Source organism: Nannospalax galili, unplaced genomic scaffold, assembly GCF_000622305.1.
Source record: "Nannospalax galili isolate Female #2095 unplaced genomic scaffold, S.galili_v1.0 scaffold940, whole genome shotgun sequence".
Taxonomy (NCBI): domain Eukaryota; kingdom Metazoa; phylum Chordata; class Mammalia; order Rodentia; family Spalacidae; genus Nannospalax; species Nannospalax galili.
In genome coordinates this window covers 250,827-269,921 of record NW_008346079.1, presented here as the reverse complement: position 1 = coordinate 269,921, position 19,095 = coordinate 250,827, and the positions used below count along the sequence as shown (strand labels likewise).

The 19,095-nt window shown below is 43.5% G+C and overlaps 1 protein-coding gene across 7 annotated transcripts in view; it reads right to left on the bottom strand.

Annotated features, from left to right (window-relative positions):
* Nucleotides 1–19,095, bottom strand: part of Gria1 (glutamate ionotropic receptor AMPA type subunit 1) — a 371,033-nt gene that overhangs the window by 167,389 nt on the left and 184,549 nt on the right. For all 7 annotated transcript variants that reach the window (XM_017800413.1, XM_017800408.1, XM_017800409.1 and 4 more), the window contains 2 exons: nucleotides 16,209–16,448; nucleotides 14,852–15,036 (listed from right to left, as the gene is read on the bottom strand). In XM_017800413.1, the coding sequence (XP_017655902.1) occupies nucleotides 14,852–15,036; nucleotides 16,209–16,448 (425 nt within the window). The remainder of the gene's footprint in view (nucleotides 1–14,851; nucleotides 15,037–16,208; nucleotides 16,449–19,095) is intronic.

Here is a 19,095-nt window from a genome sequence, read left to right as displayed (position 1 = left end):
TTATACTGAGTACAATATTGTATAACTGTATTAATTCAACTGTAAACCTAAAATTTTACAGCCAGTTTTGAAGGAGATGCATCTTAGCCCTGGAAATTGTTATTGAATATGTCAATGCTGTTGTAATGAAATGCTTCTTCTGATTGTGTGATATTAAATGTATAATTTACAAAAAGACACTTTAAGCATTTTTCATACATTTATATATTTATTTTGTGTGCACATGTGTGCCGTACATGTGGAGGTCAGAGGACCACATGCGGGCATTGGTTCTCTCCTTCCAGCCCGTGTATTTCAGGTACTGAACTTGGGTGATCTTGCCTGGTGCCATGCCTCTGTTCCTGCCGAACCATCTTGCCAGTCTGACTTTAGTCATTTTGATTGAAGTGGGAGGAATCTCAGTATCATTTTGATTTGCATTTTCTTGAAGGCTAACTATGTTGAACAGATTTTCATATATCTCCTGGCTGTTTGTACTTTTGAGAACGGTCTGCTCCATTCCTTGGTTGGATGATTTGTTTTTCGTGTTTAACTCTTTGAGTTCCTTATAGATTCTAGATCTTCATGTACTTGTAGATGTATAGTGGGGGAAAAAAATCTCTCCATTCTGTAGGCTGTCTCTTTACAGTCTTCTTTCACGTTCAGATTTTTAAGCTGTCCATCTTCCAGTGTCTCCAACCATTTCAGGGGTTTAAGACTCTCATCGCAGCACTCTTTCGCCTCCTTCGTTAGGGTTAATTCTAGGTGGTTGTAGCTTGAATGTGAACTGTCCTCCACAGACTCACATGCTTGAACACTTACTCCAGTTGGTGGCGCTGTTTGGAAACGTTAGTGAACTGTTAGGAAGTGGTGCCTTGCTGGAGGACATTCATGCCAGCTGGGGTGGGCTTTGTTTTATAGGTAGGCTCCACTTCCTGTTCTTGTTTCCTATATGTGGATGCAACGTGGCCAGCCAGCATCCTGCTCCTGTAACCCTGCCTTGTCTGCCTGCCGCCATACCCGGTCCGCCATGATGGACTCTCTTTCTCTGGGACTGTAAGCCAAAACAAACCCTTTCTCCCTTGAGTTGCTTTTTGCCAGGGTATTTTATAGTAGCAACAAAAAGAAAAATATGTAGCTATTTTTATTTTTGGAGTTGTTAATGACATCTTAAGTTTTTTTCTCCACAAGTGCATTACTGATATGTAGAAAAGCTACTGATGTTTGTATGCTAATTTTTATATTCTTATGATCAGTTGACAGTATCAGATCTTTAGAATAGGATCATATTATTTGCAAATAGAGATTTGGGGGCTTCTTTCTTTCCTACTTGTAACCCTTTTGTTTCTTTCTCTTGCCTTACAGCTCTAGCTCAGACTCCAAGCACTATGTTGAATTACAATGAAGAGAGCAAACACTTTTGTCTCGTTCCTGGTTTTGTGGGAGATGCCTTCCATTTTTTCCCACTTAGTCTAACATTGGTTATAGATTTGTTGCATGGCCTTTATTATGTTAAGGACTATACCTTCTATTTCTAATTGATTCAGGACTTTTATCATGAAGGGATGCTGGATTTTGTAAAGGGCTTTTTGCATCTCTTGAGATGGTCATGTAGTTTCTGTCTCTGAGTCACGTGCTTTGTTACAGTGATTTGCATATTGAACCATCTTTGCACCCCTGAATTGAAACCAACCTGACTACGGAGTCTGATCTTTTTAATGTGTTGTTGGACCCAATTTCAAGTATTTTTAGATCTTTGTTCATCAGAGAAATTAATCTCTCTCTCTGTCTGTCTGTCTCTCTCTCTGTCTGTCTGTCTGTCTCTGTGTGTGTGTGTGTGTGTGTGTGTGTTTATCTGTATGCACATGCCCTTATCTGGTTTTATTTAACAAGTTTGGTAATGGTCCTTCCCTTTCTCTGTTGTGGCATAATTTCAGGAGCATTGGTGTTAGTTCCATTTTAAAGGTCTGATAGAACTTGGCAGTCCTGGGCTTTTCTTTGGTGACTCATTAGTGCTATTTCAGTTTCATTGCTCATTATGGATCTGTGGAAGTTGCTTTTACTATCTTGATTTAGTTTTGGTAGGTTGCATGCTTCTAGGAATTTATTTCTTCTAATTTCACATCTTTTGAATATAGGTTTCAAAGTATTCTCTAACTGTTGTCTAGAGTTGATTGGTTTCTGACGTAATGTCCCTCTTAGCAGCTCTACTATTGCCAGCTTGAATCTCCACTCCCTTTCTTTGGATTAGCTTATTTAACAGCTTGTCAACTGTGATTTCCTTTCAAAGAACCAACTCTGAGTTTCTTTCATTATTTGTGTTGTTCTTCCAGTCTTCACTTCATTAGTTTATGCCCTGATTCTTCTGATTTCTAGATACTGATTTTGAGGTTAGATAGATGTTTTCCTAAAACTTTGAAGTGAATCAAGTCACTGATTTGAGATCTAATTATTTTTTAATGTAAACACGCACAGCTATATTTCTATAACCCAAAATTTCTGATAAATTCTGATTTTATTTTCATTTGAATCTAGGAATTTTTAAAACTTCTTCCCTGGTTCCATTCCTCTCGCCCACCCTGACCCTGTCCCCTGCTAGCCTTGGACCCAGGCAGGTGCCAATTCCTCTGCCTCAGATCTCTGGACTGGCTTCCTAACCCAGACCAGCTAAACTCCCTAGCATAGACTCCACTACTCCTGATCTGTCTGACACAGAGCAGCCCTCCTACTAACCTGACCAGCCTACCTATTATCCTGTCCCACTATCTACCCAGACCAGTCTACTACCCTGCAAGAATCTGAAACACACCAACTTATTTTCTATACCTGAACAAAAAGCAGCCAAGCTACACAAACAATAGAAACAGAACCAAAATTAAACAAAAGCAGCGTAGAAGTTCCTACTGGACACATAACAAACAAAGAACATCCATATACCCAAATGGCAGTGCAAAACCACAAATAATATGAAAAAACAAGAGAATATATCCCCCCCACAACCCCACTAGCCCTATATAAGTATACTACAATGAGATCCACCCCGAGGAACTCCAGGACACAGAATTTAAAAGACCAATCATAAACATGATCAAAGCACTTAAAAAAACACACACAAGCAAATCAACTCAAAGACAATATGTGTAAACTTGTGGTGGAAGCCCAAGAATACACTGGTATGCAGCTTAATGGAATATCAAAAATAATTCATGACTTGGAAAGTGAATTTACAAAAGAGATAGAAATAGTGAAGAAAACTTAAATGGAAATGAACAACTCAATTAACCAATAAGAAACAATAGGAGAAAGCTTCACAAGTAGAATGAATGAAATAGAAAACAATGTCAAGACTGAGTAATAAAGTTGATGATCTGGACTCCTTATACAAAGACTATGTAAAATTTAAGGAAACACAGGAATGGAATACTCAGGAAATGGCAACATGAAAAGACCAAATCTATGAGTTATAGGCATGCAGGAAGAGGAAGAATCTCAGGCCAATGGCATTGAACAGATCTTCCACAGAATTATAGAAGAAAACTTCCCTAAATTAAGAAAAGACTTACCTACAGAGGTTCAAGAAGCACACAGAACACCAATTAGACATGACCACAACAAAATCCCCACAGCATATCAGAGCAAAAATATTAAATGTACAGAACGAAGAAAGGTACTGAAAGCTGCTAGAGAAAAACAACAAGTCACATATAAAGGAAAACCCATCAGAATCACAGCTAACTTTTCAGAAGCCAGAAGAGCCTGGACCAAAGTATTCCCAGTTCTAAATGGCCACAGATACCAACCCAGAACACTTTATCCAGCAAAACTCTCTATTATAGTTGAAAGGGGAATGGAAACTTTTCATGACACAAGTAGTCTGAAAGAATCCATGTCCAACAAACTAGCCCTACAGAGAATACTTGAAGCAATACAAAGGACCGAAGAAAGGAATGAGTATACCCAAGAAGCTACAGAAAGAAAATGAGGAAAGCTATAATAATGGAAAATAAAAGGAGGCCACAAACATAAAAGAAATTAAAGTGACAGTATCCAATACACATCTTTCCATAATAATACTAAATATCAATGGCCTCAACTCCCTTATCAAAAGACACAGGCTAGTGGAATGGATCAAGAAAGAAAGCCCATCTTTTTGTTGTCTTCAAGAAACCTATATTGCCTTCAAGGATAGACACTACCTCAGGGTAAAAGGGTGGAAAAATAAATTCCAAGCAAATGGCTCAAAGAAGCAACCAGGTATTGCAATTCTAATAGCTGACAAAATAAGACTTCAAATTAAAACTAATCAGAAGAAAAAGAGGATTACTTCAGTCTAATCAAAGGAACAATTGACCAAGAAGATATTACAATCATGAACATATATGCACCAAACTCTGAAGCACCCAATTTCATAGACAGTACTCTACAAGACAAAGGTGTAGGAAAGAATTATCTAAATAGGACACCATCCACTCAGACATGAAGATCAACAATCAAAAAGTGGGACCTCATTAAACTATAAGCTTATGTACATCAAAAGAAACATCCAAGGAAGGGAAGAGGAAACCCACTGAGTAGGAGAAAATCTTTACCAGATACACATCCAACAGAGGATTAATACCCAGGATATTCAAAGAACTCCAAAAACAGAGAAACAAGAAGAAAACAAATGACCCAATAGAAAGATGGGCTACAGACCTGAACAGAGAGTTCTCAAATGAAGGACTGGAAAGGCCAAACGCACCTTAAAAGTGTTCAACATCCTTAGTAATTAGGGAAATGCAAATCAAAACCACTTTAAGATTTCATCTTACTCCAATCAGACTGGCTAAGATCAAGAATACAAATGATACCAAATGTTGGAGAGGATGTGGGGAAAGGGGAACGCTCATTCACTGCTGGTGGGAATGCAAACTCATACAACCAATATGGAAAGCAGTGTGGAGAACTCTCAAAAAACTAAAAAAGAACCTACCATTTGACCCAGTTCTACCACTCCTTGGCATGTACCCAAAGGACTCTCATCCTACTGTAGAGACACCTGTACATGCATTTTTGTTGCTGCTCTTTTCAAAAGAGCCCAAGAAATGGAAACAACCTAAATGTCCCTCAACTGGTGAATGGATAATGAAAATGTGGTACATTTACACAATGGAGTTCTACTCACCAGTAAGAAAACATAAAACTATAAAATTTTCAGGTAAATGGATGAACTAGAGAGTGTTAAACTAAGTGAAGCAACACAAACACAGAAAAGCAATATATATTCTTCTTTGTTTGAGGATTGTAGCACCAATCCCTTATATGTGAGTATATATATTCTGATGTAACACCAAGAGCCAGGAAAATGGAAAGGATACATAGAGGTAAAGGAAAAGAAAGAACCCAAAAGAGGGGGATAGTAGGGAACAGATGTTACCAGGGGGACGTGGACAGAGTGGGAGTGTCCAACAGAGAGGAGAGGTGGGAGGGACATGCAAGGAGCCAAGATATATGTGTGTGTGTGTGTGTGTGTGTGTAGGGAGGAAGTCAGGAGAGGGGAGATGGTGGGAGGCAGGTGTTTTGGGGGGAGGGTAGGGATAATGGGGGAGCTTGGACTGAGGAGGGAGGAGGGAGATTAGATGAGAGGAAGAAGAGCAGAGATGAATGAATCTTGGGGGGCTAGGAAATGTGATGCCCCTAAAATCCCAATGAGACCCCCAGACAGAGAGATTTCCCTTTGAGTGGTTGGTGAGACTGGTCCAAGAGACTCCCAGAATGACACAGGCTATTGCCATTTCCAATGGTAAACCATCTCTATTGGTGCAGTAGTGGCACTGTTACCTGGGGGGCAATCAACAGCTATGTAACTGGACTTAAAGCCCTCTCAATCGGAGGGAACACATGGGTAGCACTGTAAACTCAGCCAAATACACATGGCAGGTGAGGACATAGATTCTAGAGAAAACCCTGTCTCTGTCCTATCTCTAGACAAATGAAATTTCTTACCATATGTTAAATATGGTTCCTTATATTTATAGACAAGCATACTGTATACCACTCATCAAATCAGCTTCTTTTTGCAACAGATGGAGGCTACTTCAGAATTCCATAACTGGTCAGACACAGAGAATATACGCTTTAGAGATGCCAAGTACTAGATGACACATCTACAGTTGAACCTCTACACTTAAGGCTCACAGAACATAGTGGAACAAGGGGTGGAGAGAACACTAAGGTATCCCTCAACTCTCACCAATAAAGCACCCTTACAAAAAAAAAGAGTGTGATGCACACTGAGGGCCACAACTGGCCAAGTTTTAAAGAACAAGACTGCAGAGTGTATATTCTTGAATGGGATCCTATATTAAACCTCACTCACCCACGTCTCAGGGGCCATGGTGGAAGAGGGGGCAGAAAGGTTATAAGAGCCAGTTCATGAACATAGGGAAGAAGAAGCTTTCAGGTCATTGGAAACTTGCACATGTGAACTTGTGGCAATGGTGGCATCGAGGACAGGACCCACGTCAACTCAATCAGACAAGGGCCCAGAGTGGAGTGAGAGAAATGGGTGGTGGGCCGGCCCTAGACTAGGAGCTATTGGAGACTGACTGCTACTGGATGAGGGAGAGTATGCCTTAGATATGATCTCTAGATGGGCTGACTAGACTCCAATGGACAAATTTACACCAAAGGACATCTGGGTACAAATGCTTGACTGGATAGGACTTAACATGTGTGGCAGAATACAGGAGGTCCAGTGCGGAGATTGGAGGGCATGGATCAGGGAGGGGGTCTAAATTTGATTAAGAACTGTTGTATGAAATTACAAAGGTCAATAATTTTTTTAAAAGACCGAATAAAATAAAATATAAAAAAAGCAAAGAAAAATCAAACTTCTTCCCTGATTTCCTTAATGAGCCATTGATCATTCAAGACTATCATTCGATCTGCATGTATAGTTTATGTAGTTTCTTTGGCTATTGATTTCTAGTTTTATTTCACTATGATTAGAAACATCAAATTACTTTGATATTTGTTAAAAGTACTTTAGTGATTGAAATGTCGCCTATTTTGAAAGATGGTGAATGTACTGTTGGGAAGAACGCATATACTGCAAGGTTGGATGCAATGCTCTGATACAGTCATTTGACCCACAGTACAGTTTAACTGGGAGTTTTATTTGTTGATTTTCTTTCATGGAATGGTCTGTCTACTGATGAAAGTGGAATGTGAACTTGCTCACTCGCAGTATTTCTGGACCTATCTGCCCCTTACGACCAGTAGCGTTTCTTGTATGAAATTGTGTGCACCAACTTCTCTTGCATTCACCACTGCCTTACATTCTTGATGGCTCAGTCCCTTAGTAATATGTAGTGACTTTTTCTCTTTTGCCTAATTCTATCTTGAAGTTTACCATGTATAAGCATGCCCACTTCTGCTTGTTTGGCCCTTCCATTTGCTCGGGGTCCTAGTTAGCTTTAACTATCAACTTGAAGTAGCTTAAAGTCACCCAAGAAGGCAAGAACAATGGAAGCATTGCCCAGATCATATTGCCAGTTGGCATGTCTGTGAGGGATGGTCTTGACTGATGATAATGTGGGAGGGTCCAGCCCACTGTGAATGATACTATGTCTAGGCTGCAGGCCCTAGGCTGTATAAGAACCTAGCTAAGGAGGACCCTACGGGTCAACAAGCAACATCCTCCATGGCTTCTGCCTCCAGTTCTTGCTTGAATTTCTTTGATGACTTCTATCAATGAAGGACTGTGACCTGGAAGTGAAAGCTAGGTAAGTCTTCACCTCCCCTGAGCTGCTTTTGGTGATGGTGTTTATCACAGAAACAAGGAAGAAATGGGAAGATGTAGAATGTGGACTTCCACCCTTTGACTTTCCTCCTGTGTCTTTACTTGTGTGTGTTTTGTAGACATTATATTGTTGGATCTTGTTTTTAAATCAGCCAGTCTTTGTTTAATTGGAGGGCTATGACTGAGAGGGGTTTGCTGATTCCTGTCATTTTCTTGGTTGTTTTCCTGGTTAGTTCAGTTGTTGTTTTCTCTGTCCTCTATTCATATTAGAGCTTTGCTGGTTTACTGACTTGGACATGACTGATCTTTTCCTAGTTTTCATTTGCTAATTTTTTCTTTTATAGAGCTCATTCTTTCTGGAGGGTAAGACTTTCTTCTTTTGATTTCCTGTGCAGACTCTGCAGTGCTGGCTTAGTGGTCATGAACTGATTGATTTTGTGCTTGCTGTGAAATAGCCATCTTCTTTATTGATTTAAAAAGATAACTTTGCTGGATGCAGTCGTTTTGTATGGTAGCTAACATCTTTCAAGGGTTGACACGTCACTCTGTTCTGGCTTTTCAGGTTTCTGTTGCTGCGGTTATTCTGATGAATTTGCCTTTGTGAGTTGGCAGTTTTCTCTCTCTTGCAGCTCTCAATATTGTTTTTGTTATAATTCGGTATTTTGAATATAATGTGTTTTGGGTATGTTCTCCTGTCTTTTCTGGTTGGGGTTCTAAAGCCTCCTTCCTGTGCTTGGATGCCCAACCTTCTTCTTGGATTGGTGTGATTTTCTTCTGTAATTCCACTGACCGTATTTTCTACACCATTAGTTTTTATCTGAGCTCCTTCTTCTATGTGCTGGACTCAGGTTTGGGGTCACGATCACATTCCAGAGTCTGTAGATATTGTGGTTATTCCTGCTTTTATCTGTTGTTTGTTTGCTACGGTCTGAATGTGCTGTTCTTCAGACATGTCTTCCACTTCTGATGATGTTTCTTCTGCTTGGTCTGGTTAGTGGGTGATGTTCTCCACCATTTTTTATTTGACTGTGCTTTGTTACAGCATTTCTCTGTTGAGGATTCAGCTTCTTTGTTGAATTTCTCATCCACGTTGCTGACCTTCTAGTATATGTCCTAATTCATTTCCGAACCTCACCCGTGTGCTTTCCTGTATCCTCTTTGAAATCACTCATCAGTTTTAGAAGTTGCCTTTGAATTTTCATTTGACATTTCAATAAACTTAGTATCTTTGAATTTGGTAGTTGAGGAGTGATGGTACCTAGGAGGCATCCTGTTAATCGCCTTACTTTTCACAATTCTTTTGTTTCCGTGTTGTGATTTATCTGTATACTGCTTTGAATATCCCCTCCTTCTATATGGGGACTTTTTTGGCGACCAGCCTACTCTTGAAGGCTTAATCCTCTGCACCGTTTAGAGAGGACAGAAAACTCTTGCAATAGCAATTGAGTAAATCATACACGATCTAGAAGTACACTTAAAATCTATTGAAGCCATCTGCTACATGACCCATGACCACAGCATAGAAACAGCCAAAACAGTACAACTTGTACTATACAGTTAGAAAGTATTTAGCAGAAAGAGTAAAATCAAGGGGGGCTGGGAAAGGTGAAAATCAGATTAAATATAAGATTGAGAAGAACTTATGAAGAGAGAAATGAGTATATGTAGAGAAAAAAATCAGATTTCCCACTAAAAAAAATGCATATACAAAATTAGGTAAATTTTAAGAAGTGAAATAAAAAGGGTAAGCTTATTAAATTAAGTCAAAATACAACTAAAACTATAGTTTACAAAAAGGATAGGGCACAAAGTGGGGAGGAGGAGGGTTTTTATTTTTTTAATTGAATTTTTGCAAATTTCAGACAATATATTTTGATATTAGATCCCCTCCCCCTTACCACTCCATTTCATGTGCTCTATTAAATATACACTAAGGTGAGTAGAGTCAAATTTGTACCCCTCAAATGTCCTTTGTAGATCCAGCCACTGAAGCCTGGTTAACCTATCAAGATTCTCACCCTTGTGACAGTCAGTCTTTCTCTCCTTCCCAGCAGCCATTGGTTGCCAGTAACTCTTCAGGTAGGGTGAGGGTCGAGGTAGCTTTCAGACTTCCTCATGCCCATGCTGGGGTTCTGTTGGCGTGAGTTTACACGGAACTTGCGCGTGCTGTCGTCTTTACTGTGAGCCCATATGAATCACTGACCAGCTGTTTGGAAATCTGTTTCCCTAGGGTCATCCACCACGTCTGTCTCTTACCTTTCCATGCCCCCCACCCCCCATTCCATAGTGATCTCTGAGCCTTGGGAGGCGGAAATATGACGCAGGTGTCCAGTTCAGGAATAATCACTGTGCAGTCTCCTGTTCGCTACACGTTGGCCAATTGAAGTCACTTCTTTCTGTTGCTTCTAAAATTAGACTCTTCTGTGTGGTGGGAGGTTTGAATTAGGAGATGCTCATCATTTCTACTGTTTAGGGCAATTGCTGAACCCAGACCAGTCAGATGCCAGATGTCCAGCAAGCTCCCCTGCCCCACGCTCCCACCCCAGGAACTTCTTTTTATTGTACAGGAGCCTCTGTTGGCTTCACTTGGCTTTTCAGTCTGTGGGTCAGGCTGGTTTGCTAAGGTTGCAGAGACTTTGAGTTTATAACACCGAGTTAGTTGAGAGGTTCTAGCACAAGGGGTGTGTTGGGAAAGGAAGAAGAGAGCACAGCACTAAGACCTCGTCAGGCAGATCAGTTTCTGTGCTTTCAAACTCACATTAAACAGTGAAGGTTAAATATTCTTCTGGAACTGAAGAGTCCTCAGTCTCCTTGGTGAACCTTGAGGTAGATAGGTGGATCCAGAGTTTTTTTCCTGAGCTTGGGGATGTCATCTCTGCCATTCTCCTTAGGAGACGGATTCAGCTCTCTGGCTACCTAAGAGTGGCTACCTCCTCCAGATTCAGTCTGAGCCAAGCCTTTGCAACCTGGAACTTTCGGTTTGCTGGCACTGCACCTTCATTTATCCCTGCCTTTCACAACGGGGCATGGCAGATTGTTCCTAGACACCCTGACTTGATATGGTTCCAGGGGCCCAGGGTGTCTCAATCAAACAATAGCGTTCCTCTCTAGATGGCACTCAGTCCCAGCCCCTGAGACTTGAGGAGCAAACAGCGCTCTCCACTGCTGACTCCTCATGCTGGAGCAATCAGCCTTGCTGGAGGCTTCATAGAACCCTGGACTTGTCACAGGATAGGGAAGCCTGCTCCTTTCCATCTTTCAGAGGAGGCTTCCATGTCCCCTTCCCCTGCGGGAAGCTAGCTCTGTGCTCTCTGCTGCTTTCCTTTGGGTCTGGCTGCTTCTCACTTTCTGCTGTGATGCCGACGCTCTTCTCTCTGTAACAGGGCTGCTTCCTTGCTCCCCTGACTCTTCTCATTCACTGCACGTGGTTTCTTTTCCTGTTGCTGAGATAAAACACTGTGGTAAAAGCAACTTACGGAAGAGGCTTTGTTTCGGATCACAGTTTGAGGGTATATGGCAGGAGTCGTGGTGGCGGGAGCTCGAGGAAGTTATCACTTGGATTCTGAAGCTTGCTGTTCAGTTCAGGATGGCGGCCCTTGGAGTGGTGCTGGCCACAGTGGACAGGTCTTCCTGATTAACCCCAATTAACCAGAACTAGATAATTGGACACACTTAGAGACTTGTCTCCAAGGTGATTCAAGATCCCATTAAGTTGAAAATCAATATCACATCGTGTAACATGCTGACAACTTCCAATCTGCCATCTTACCTCAAACAACCTCATAACCCTGTGTCTTGCTTATAAACCTGCACTGGCTTCAGATTAAACCTCAAACACTTCAGAAAAGGTTCCCATCATCTTCACGGCTGTTTATTTACCTACCATCATCTCTAACGGACCCTCAGCATCCTCCACTCATTCTGCTAAGCCACACTGTGACCCTTGGCTCTCACGTGCCCCTGGATCCCCAGCATACCTCTCTCTCCAGCCTAAAGCATTTTCTTTAGCCAGATGCTATGGCAGAAGTCTGGACCCTTCTCATATATGAGATTTTTTTTTCTTAGAGACTCCATCCATTCCTTATTCTTTAAAATAACTTAAAAACTATTTATTGAATACTTTCTAGGTGGCAGGCACTATCTAAGACATTGTGTCTACAGGAGGGAAGAAAATAAAACAATTCCATGAGCTCGTGAAGCTTTTATTTTTGTTGGGGAGCTGGAGACAGAGATAGCCAACGAAGTCCCTATTTGAAATTTGGAACCACTGCCTCTTTCCTTTGCTTAATCAGAACATTTTTCCATTAGGTGGAAAAGAACCCAGTTACCAAATGTCAGACAGTGATTTACAAATCAGAGATCTTAACTCTAGAGTTCCATTCATTCTTTTTTTAAAAAGATGGTGATACTGTTCTTTTTTAAAAAATATTTTATTTATTATTTTTTATCTTATGTGTATGTGTGTATTGCCTGCATGCGTGTGAGTGCACCCATGTGCAATTCCATGGAGGTCAGAAGAGGGCTTCGGATTCCCCTGGAACTGGAGTTAAGGACTGTTCATAGCTGCCAAGTGGGTGCTGGGAATCGAATCCGGGTCCTCTGCAAAAGCAGTCAGTGCTCATAACCGCTGAGCCATCTCTCCAGCCCCAGAGTTTCATTATTTCTAACTAGTTGTCTGAGCCTAAGGCAAATCATTGGACCATTTTGACCATGAGCAGTACCCTCAATCAAGTGACCTGAAAGATCCTTTCAAATCTTTGGTTTTACTTTTCAAAACATTAGACTGAAATAATTTTTAAAAGTTTGTAGGTTACAATTTAAAATACTCGTAAAACAAGCCATTTTCCTATGAAATATAAATTTGACCATTGACAGAGAAGGCAGCTCTAGATCTACAGGAAGGATTGTGTGTGTGTGTGTGTGTGTGTGTACATGCGCATGTACGTGTGCATTTGTGTGTGTGTGCATGTTCATTTGTACGTTGGGAGAAGTACATGTGCATGTATGTGGAGGACAGAGGTCAACTTTAGGTGTAATTTCTCAGCAGCTGTCCAACTTAGTTTGGAAGATCTAGGATGTAGGGCTCACCAACTAAGCTAGGATGACCAGTGAGCTCCAGGGATCACCCACCTGTCTCTACCCACCCCCTGCGTAGGGCCAGAAGCATGTGTGTGCTGGGGACTGTACTCAGACCCTTGCTTGTGTGGCAAGCACTTTACCAACTGAGTCCCAGCTCAGGAAACTTACATATTTAAAATATTTTTGTTACTTTTATTTTACATTTATGTGTGTACTGCCTGCATGTAGGTAGGTACACCTGTGTCATGCAATGCCCTCAGAGGAAAGAAGAAGGTGTTTAATCCCCTGGAACTGGAGTTACAGACAGTTGTTAGCTACCATGTGGGTGCTAGGAATTGAACCTGGGTCTTCTGCAAGAACAGCCAGTGCTCATAACCACTGAGCCGTCTCTCCAGCCCCGACTGGGCTTGCAGCCAAACTAAGATTGATTTGGCTTCCTGCTTGCCTTTCATATATCAGCTGTGAGACTTTAGTCAAAAAGAAGCCTGTTTTCTTCATCTATAACACAGGAAAATTGACAGCAGCTATTTCATCTGGAGGGCGTAGGCATAAATACTGTACATGGAAAGAGCTTGGTGAGACGTCTGCTGTACTGCAAGCACTCAGAAAACAGCATGAAACAACACAGGGCAGCCATCACTCCATGAAGAATACCTCGAGGCCATTCATCCTGTCCATTTTCCTCAGCTCATTCCCCACTGTCCAGGTTTCATTCTTGTCCAAAGAGGGAAGTGACTGAAGAGCCCAGTATCGGTCTGTACTATGGATGGTTACAAAAGGAAAATGTTTGCACACATCAGGTGTGCAGACTCTTCTCAGGACATTACATGAGTGGTCTTTTTAGTCATCTCAAACACCTTCTAAAGGAAGTTATCATTGTGTTTACTTTACAGAGTAGCAATTTGAGATGTAGACAGATTACCAACCTTGTCCAAAGTCACAGAGCTAGCAAGTACTCAAGCTGGGATTTGAACTCCGGCTTGGTTCCAGAGTCTCTGCTTTTAACCCTTACCCTACATTGCCTCCCTTAAATGCTAGCACTCACATCCCTGACCACAAGAGAAGAGGACTTTTATCTCCATAGAAACAATTTTTTGCTAGTTTTGCTTTTCAAGAGCAAACCCCAAACCCACGCTTGACCTTAGAACACACAGAGGATGCCTGAAAGGGGCTGTGGCTTTCAGAGTCTTCCCAGCACTGCTGTGGAGACTTCTCAGTGATAGCTGAGCTGGTGGTGACACTCCCCACGAGAGGCCCAGGGTCTTGAGGGCCATTAGCCAGCCTTGTCATGTTGACAAGTGCCTAAAATCCCCACTTCTCGTTCTATGGCACTGTTCAGACATGATGTAAGTCTCCTTCCTTGCTCATTCGTCTGAGTGCACAGATGTAGCTTAGGAAGAGTATGACCCATGCAGAGGTTTACCAAGACCGGGCAGCCATGTGCCGCTTCCAGTTCTGAGACCAGAGCGGACACAGCTTAGAAGTTGCTGGCAAACCTGCTGAGATCACAGTGTCCATTCACAGACTCCGTCATCCCTCAGCCTCTCAAGAGGCAAGAGTGTTTCCAGGGAGGAAAGGGAAAGGGGGGTGACTACTGCTCCCTTAGAGTCTTGAAAGAGTTCAGGGAGCCAAGGCCACACCATGACCAGTGCTGGATTTGTGACTGATGCTTTAGGGCTGAACTTGGGACTCTGCAGCCTGGGTTGCTAGTGTGATAGCATGCCATGAACTCTAAGATGCCATGTAATTTTTAATAATAATGCAGAACACGGGAGGAACGTTTTTGGTCAGTCAATCTGAGAACCCCTTGAAGCATCTTGTCTAGGTTCCTGTGGTTTATCCTATGTCCCAAAATATCAGAATTAAGTGTACGGCTTAGATAATGTACGACGGACGGCATCTAGTCTCACCTCATCAGGAGCCCTCTTTATAACCGTTTCTGATGCTCATGGAAGAAGTGAGGCCTGACGTATCCCCCACTCCCACTTGGACTCCTTGCGCCCTCCGTACCTGGCCCAGGATGGCGTTGAGGCGTTCTGATTCACAGTCCACCACCACCAGACGCTCCTTTTTCTTCTCCAGGTCCTGGAAGAGCAGCCGGTATCCCTCCTCGGTGGTTGTCAGGATGTTGACCGCTGTCACCTGCCAGTTCTTCTCTGCAGCTGTGTCCAGGACTCTCTGCAGGACTGACAAGCCTGGAGTGGATGAGGAAACAGAGACGGCAAATAATCAACACGCACAACTGCGTCAGCTCCTGCCCGGCACTTGCAGCCGTGCACGCCTGCTTCCCCCAGCGAGGCAGGAGCACGCTCAGTGACCTGTGTTTACTTCTTCCCGCCAGTTGTTCAGTGCGGTCTGTACCCACTTTCCCCAGCATTTACTGCCATTTGCATCTGTTTCCCTGGGCGGTCACTGCTGTCTCCTCCTGACCCAACTGCAACAAGCTCAGCTTGTTCATTGTGTATCTGAACTCCATGAGGCCAAGCACCGGGTTTTTGTCCTGTTCCCAGGACATGGCAGCTAATAGGACTGGTCACTAAAACCATGTCTGAGGCTCAAATCTAACACACTGGATTACCTCATAAGGGCACATTTCCCTGACAGATGATAATGATGGTAACGATGGTGATGATAATGATGGTGGTGATGGTGGTGGTGATGATGATGATGATGTGATGGTGGCAGTTGTGATGGTGACGATGGTGGCAATGATAATTGTAGTGGTGATGATATGATGGTGTGGAGATGATGGTGGAGATGATGGTGGTAGTGATGGTGGTATGGTAGCGGTGGTGGTGCTGAAGATGATGGTGACGGGACACTGATGAAGATCATGAAGATAATGATGGTGACAGCTGCTAACACATACTAAAGATGTGACTATGTTGTGGGTTGTAGGCAACAACAGGCACTTTTCAGTCATTATCTCATTTAATTGTCATACTATCTCCATGGGGCGGAAACACTCTATCTTTGACATATGAGGGAATGAAGGCACGGAGAATCTGACCTACCATGTAAACGGTGAAACTAAGGTGTCGAGAGCCTGCTCAAAGTCACATGACTGGTGAGGAGAAGCTAGGCTTCAGATACAGGTCTGTTCCACACTCTAATAATCGAGGTGTGAGCTGTGAGCCATTTGGCTGAGGACCTGGGGCTTCGGAGCAACAGGAGTTTGGGGAGCTGTAGACTTGATGAGTTAAAGGGTTTCTCTTTCAAAGGGTGTTTCCATACTGCAAGGTAGAGATTGGCTACCGAGAAATCAGTGCACAGAAACAAAGCCCTTGGCTCGCTCCTCCACATGCTTCCTTCTTCCTGGTAATCTCTCCCTCCCTCAGCAGTCTCCCTTCCCCAACCCTTGGCTTACCCCGGTCGGCATCATAAATGTAGACAAATTTCTGCCACTTGTAATGGTCAATGATGCTAATGAGGGCATCTTGCAGTTCGGGGCGCAGCTGAAGGACGAACTGATTTGATGTGTCCACGGGAAAGCTCGGCGTAATGAAGCATACATGGAGAGCCCCACAGAAGGAGGTCAGCATGTTGACGGTCCTTCGTTCATAAAACCCAAAGATGGCGTAGACTCCTTTGGAAAACTGGGAACAGACTAGAATGGAAGAAGAGAAAGATTAGCAGGATGGGGACGATGGCTCAATGGGTAGAGCACTTGTTGCACAGCCACAAAGCCTCGAGTTCTGATCCTCTGCACTTATGTAGACAGCCAGGTGTAGACACACACGCCTGTAACCTCAGTGCTTAGGGGCAGAGACAAAAGGGTCCCTGGGGTATGCTGGTCAGCAGCCTGACCAAACCCGGCCCACCACAGGTTCAGTATTTCTATTCTGGTTTGTTCTCCATTGCTGTGACAAAGCACTCTGACCACTACCAACTTGGGGAGGAAGGGTTTGTTCAGCTTATATCTCCCAGGTCACAGTTCATCAGGGACCCAAGGTAGGAACTCAGGGCAGGAACCTGGAGGCAGGAGCTGGAGCACAGGCCATGGAGGAGCGCTGCTCACTGGCTTGCTCCCTCAACCCAGGTGTGTCAAGTTGACACTAAAGCTATCCAGCACAGTCAAGGACCTTGTCCAAAGGGAATACAGTGAAGAACAATGGGGTGGGGGCACTTCATATTCTTCCCTGGCCTCTGCACGTGTACATGTGGATTTGCACTCCTGTATACACTCCTGCACATATGCATACAACACACACAGATACACAAACACTAATGAACAGAAGATACTGCAAGCAAACTATCAAATGGCTCAGAGACAAATCCACGGCTAGGTCCATCTAAACACGATCGTCTGCTGTTTACCATCTAGATCATCAACCACCCATCCACCTGTGCTTCCTCCTACCAGGCTGCCTATTCCTCTTACCCTCTAACCATCCAATTCAAACTGTCATCCGTCCAAGCCCTGGTCCATCTGTGGACGACCAGTGTTTATCAGAGCTTGTTACATGCCAGTGCTTTTCATGGTTCTTAGTCATAGAACCCACGTACCAAAGCGCCTTCACGTATAAACCCTCCTTGTCTCTACAATAAGTCTATTTTGCTTTTGAGGGCAAAACCAAGGATCAGAACATGAATGGACACAGTTGGGCTGGGGAGATGGCTCAGAGGGTAGAGCACTAGCTGCACAAGTGTGAGCTATGGGGTTTGGATTTCCCAGTGCTCATGTAAAGTTGGGTGTGGTGGCATGTGCCTGTAATCCTAGCACTTCTACAGTCGGGTGAGTGGCGGAGGCAGGAGATCACCTGCATCTCATTGGCCAGTTAGTGGGAGCACACGTGTTCGTGTTATAATCTAGTCAAGTCCAAGGTGGGCAGATATGTTGACAGCACATTCATCTTTTCATTTTGTTTCCCATGACTTCAAAGAAAAGACTGAAAACAGTGTGGGGGCTGGAGGGATGACTTCGTGTTATAATCTAGTCAAGTCCAAGGTGGGCAGATATGTTGACAGCACATTTATCTTTTCATTTTGTTACCCATGACTTCAAAGAAAAGACTGAAAACAGTGAGGGGGCTGGAGGGATGACTCGGTGGAGAAGAGCACTGCTCCTGAGAGAATCCGGGCTCAGTTCCCAGCACCCACATGGCAGCGAACAACCACCCATGACTCCAGTTCCAGGGAATCCGACACCCTCTTTTGGCCTCTGTGGGCATTGCATGACACGGGTGCACTTACATTCAGGCAATATACTCAAACACATAATATATATAAAAAAAAGTAGTGTAGGAAGACACATGCCACCTGCTACTGCTGTGACACAGGTCTATCCCTGCCCTTCCCTGCCCATCCCCCAGGTCACGTGCTTCCTGCTGATATTACTGTGGTGTCCACACTTCCTGCTAGCTGCTTTTCAGACTCTCCAGAGTATCAGCCCTAGCAATAGCTTAGCAGTGTAACTGTCCCCACAGGATCCATTCTGGAGGATTCTGGCACAGTTAGCAGTGCTGGTTTGTGGTTGATCACATTGCTGCTTAGAATATAGTATGAGTAAGACCAAGGGTAGAGAGTCAGACTCTAGGGCAGCGAGTTGTAAATTCTGCTTCCCTATCTGACAGACGGTGGAGTGTTCACAGTCTTTCCCTTGGCCAGAATGCCACCCCCAGGTCATCGCCAGGGCCGGAAAACTCCCCTCTTGCTGCAAGTAGCAAGGAAGGTCAGCCGTCCTCTGTACAAAGCATTGGGGAGTGCTCGTGCTCTCAGTCCCTTAGTGTCTATTAGTGTTCTGAGTCCTTCTCCCAACTCATGACTTGAATATTCCTACAGCATTACCACTACCAATATTATTCATCCATCCATCCATCCATCCATCCATCCATCCATCCATCCATCCATCCATCCATCCATCCATCCATCCATCCATCCATCCATCCATCCATCCATCCATCCATCCATCCATCCATCCATCCATCCATCCATCCATCCATCCATCCATCCATCCATCCATCCATCCATCCATCCATCCATCCATCCATCCATCCATCCATCCATCCATCCATCCATCCATCCATCCATCCATCCATCCATCCATCCATCCATTCTTGGGGGTGTGTGTGTGTGTGTGTGTGTGTGTGTGTGTGTGTGTGCCACAGTATGCCTTGTAGAAGTCAGCTTTCTCCTTTCATTCTGTGGGTCCCATGAATTGAACTCAGGCTGTCAGTCTTGGCAGCAAGCACCTGTACCCTCTGATCCATTTTGCTGGCCCCCAGAATATTATTTCTTTAAAGATAAAAAGTATT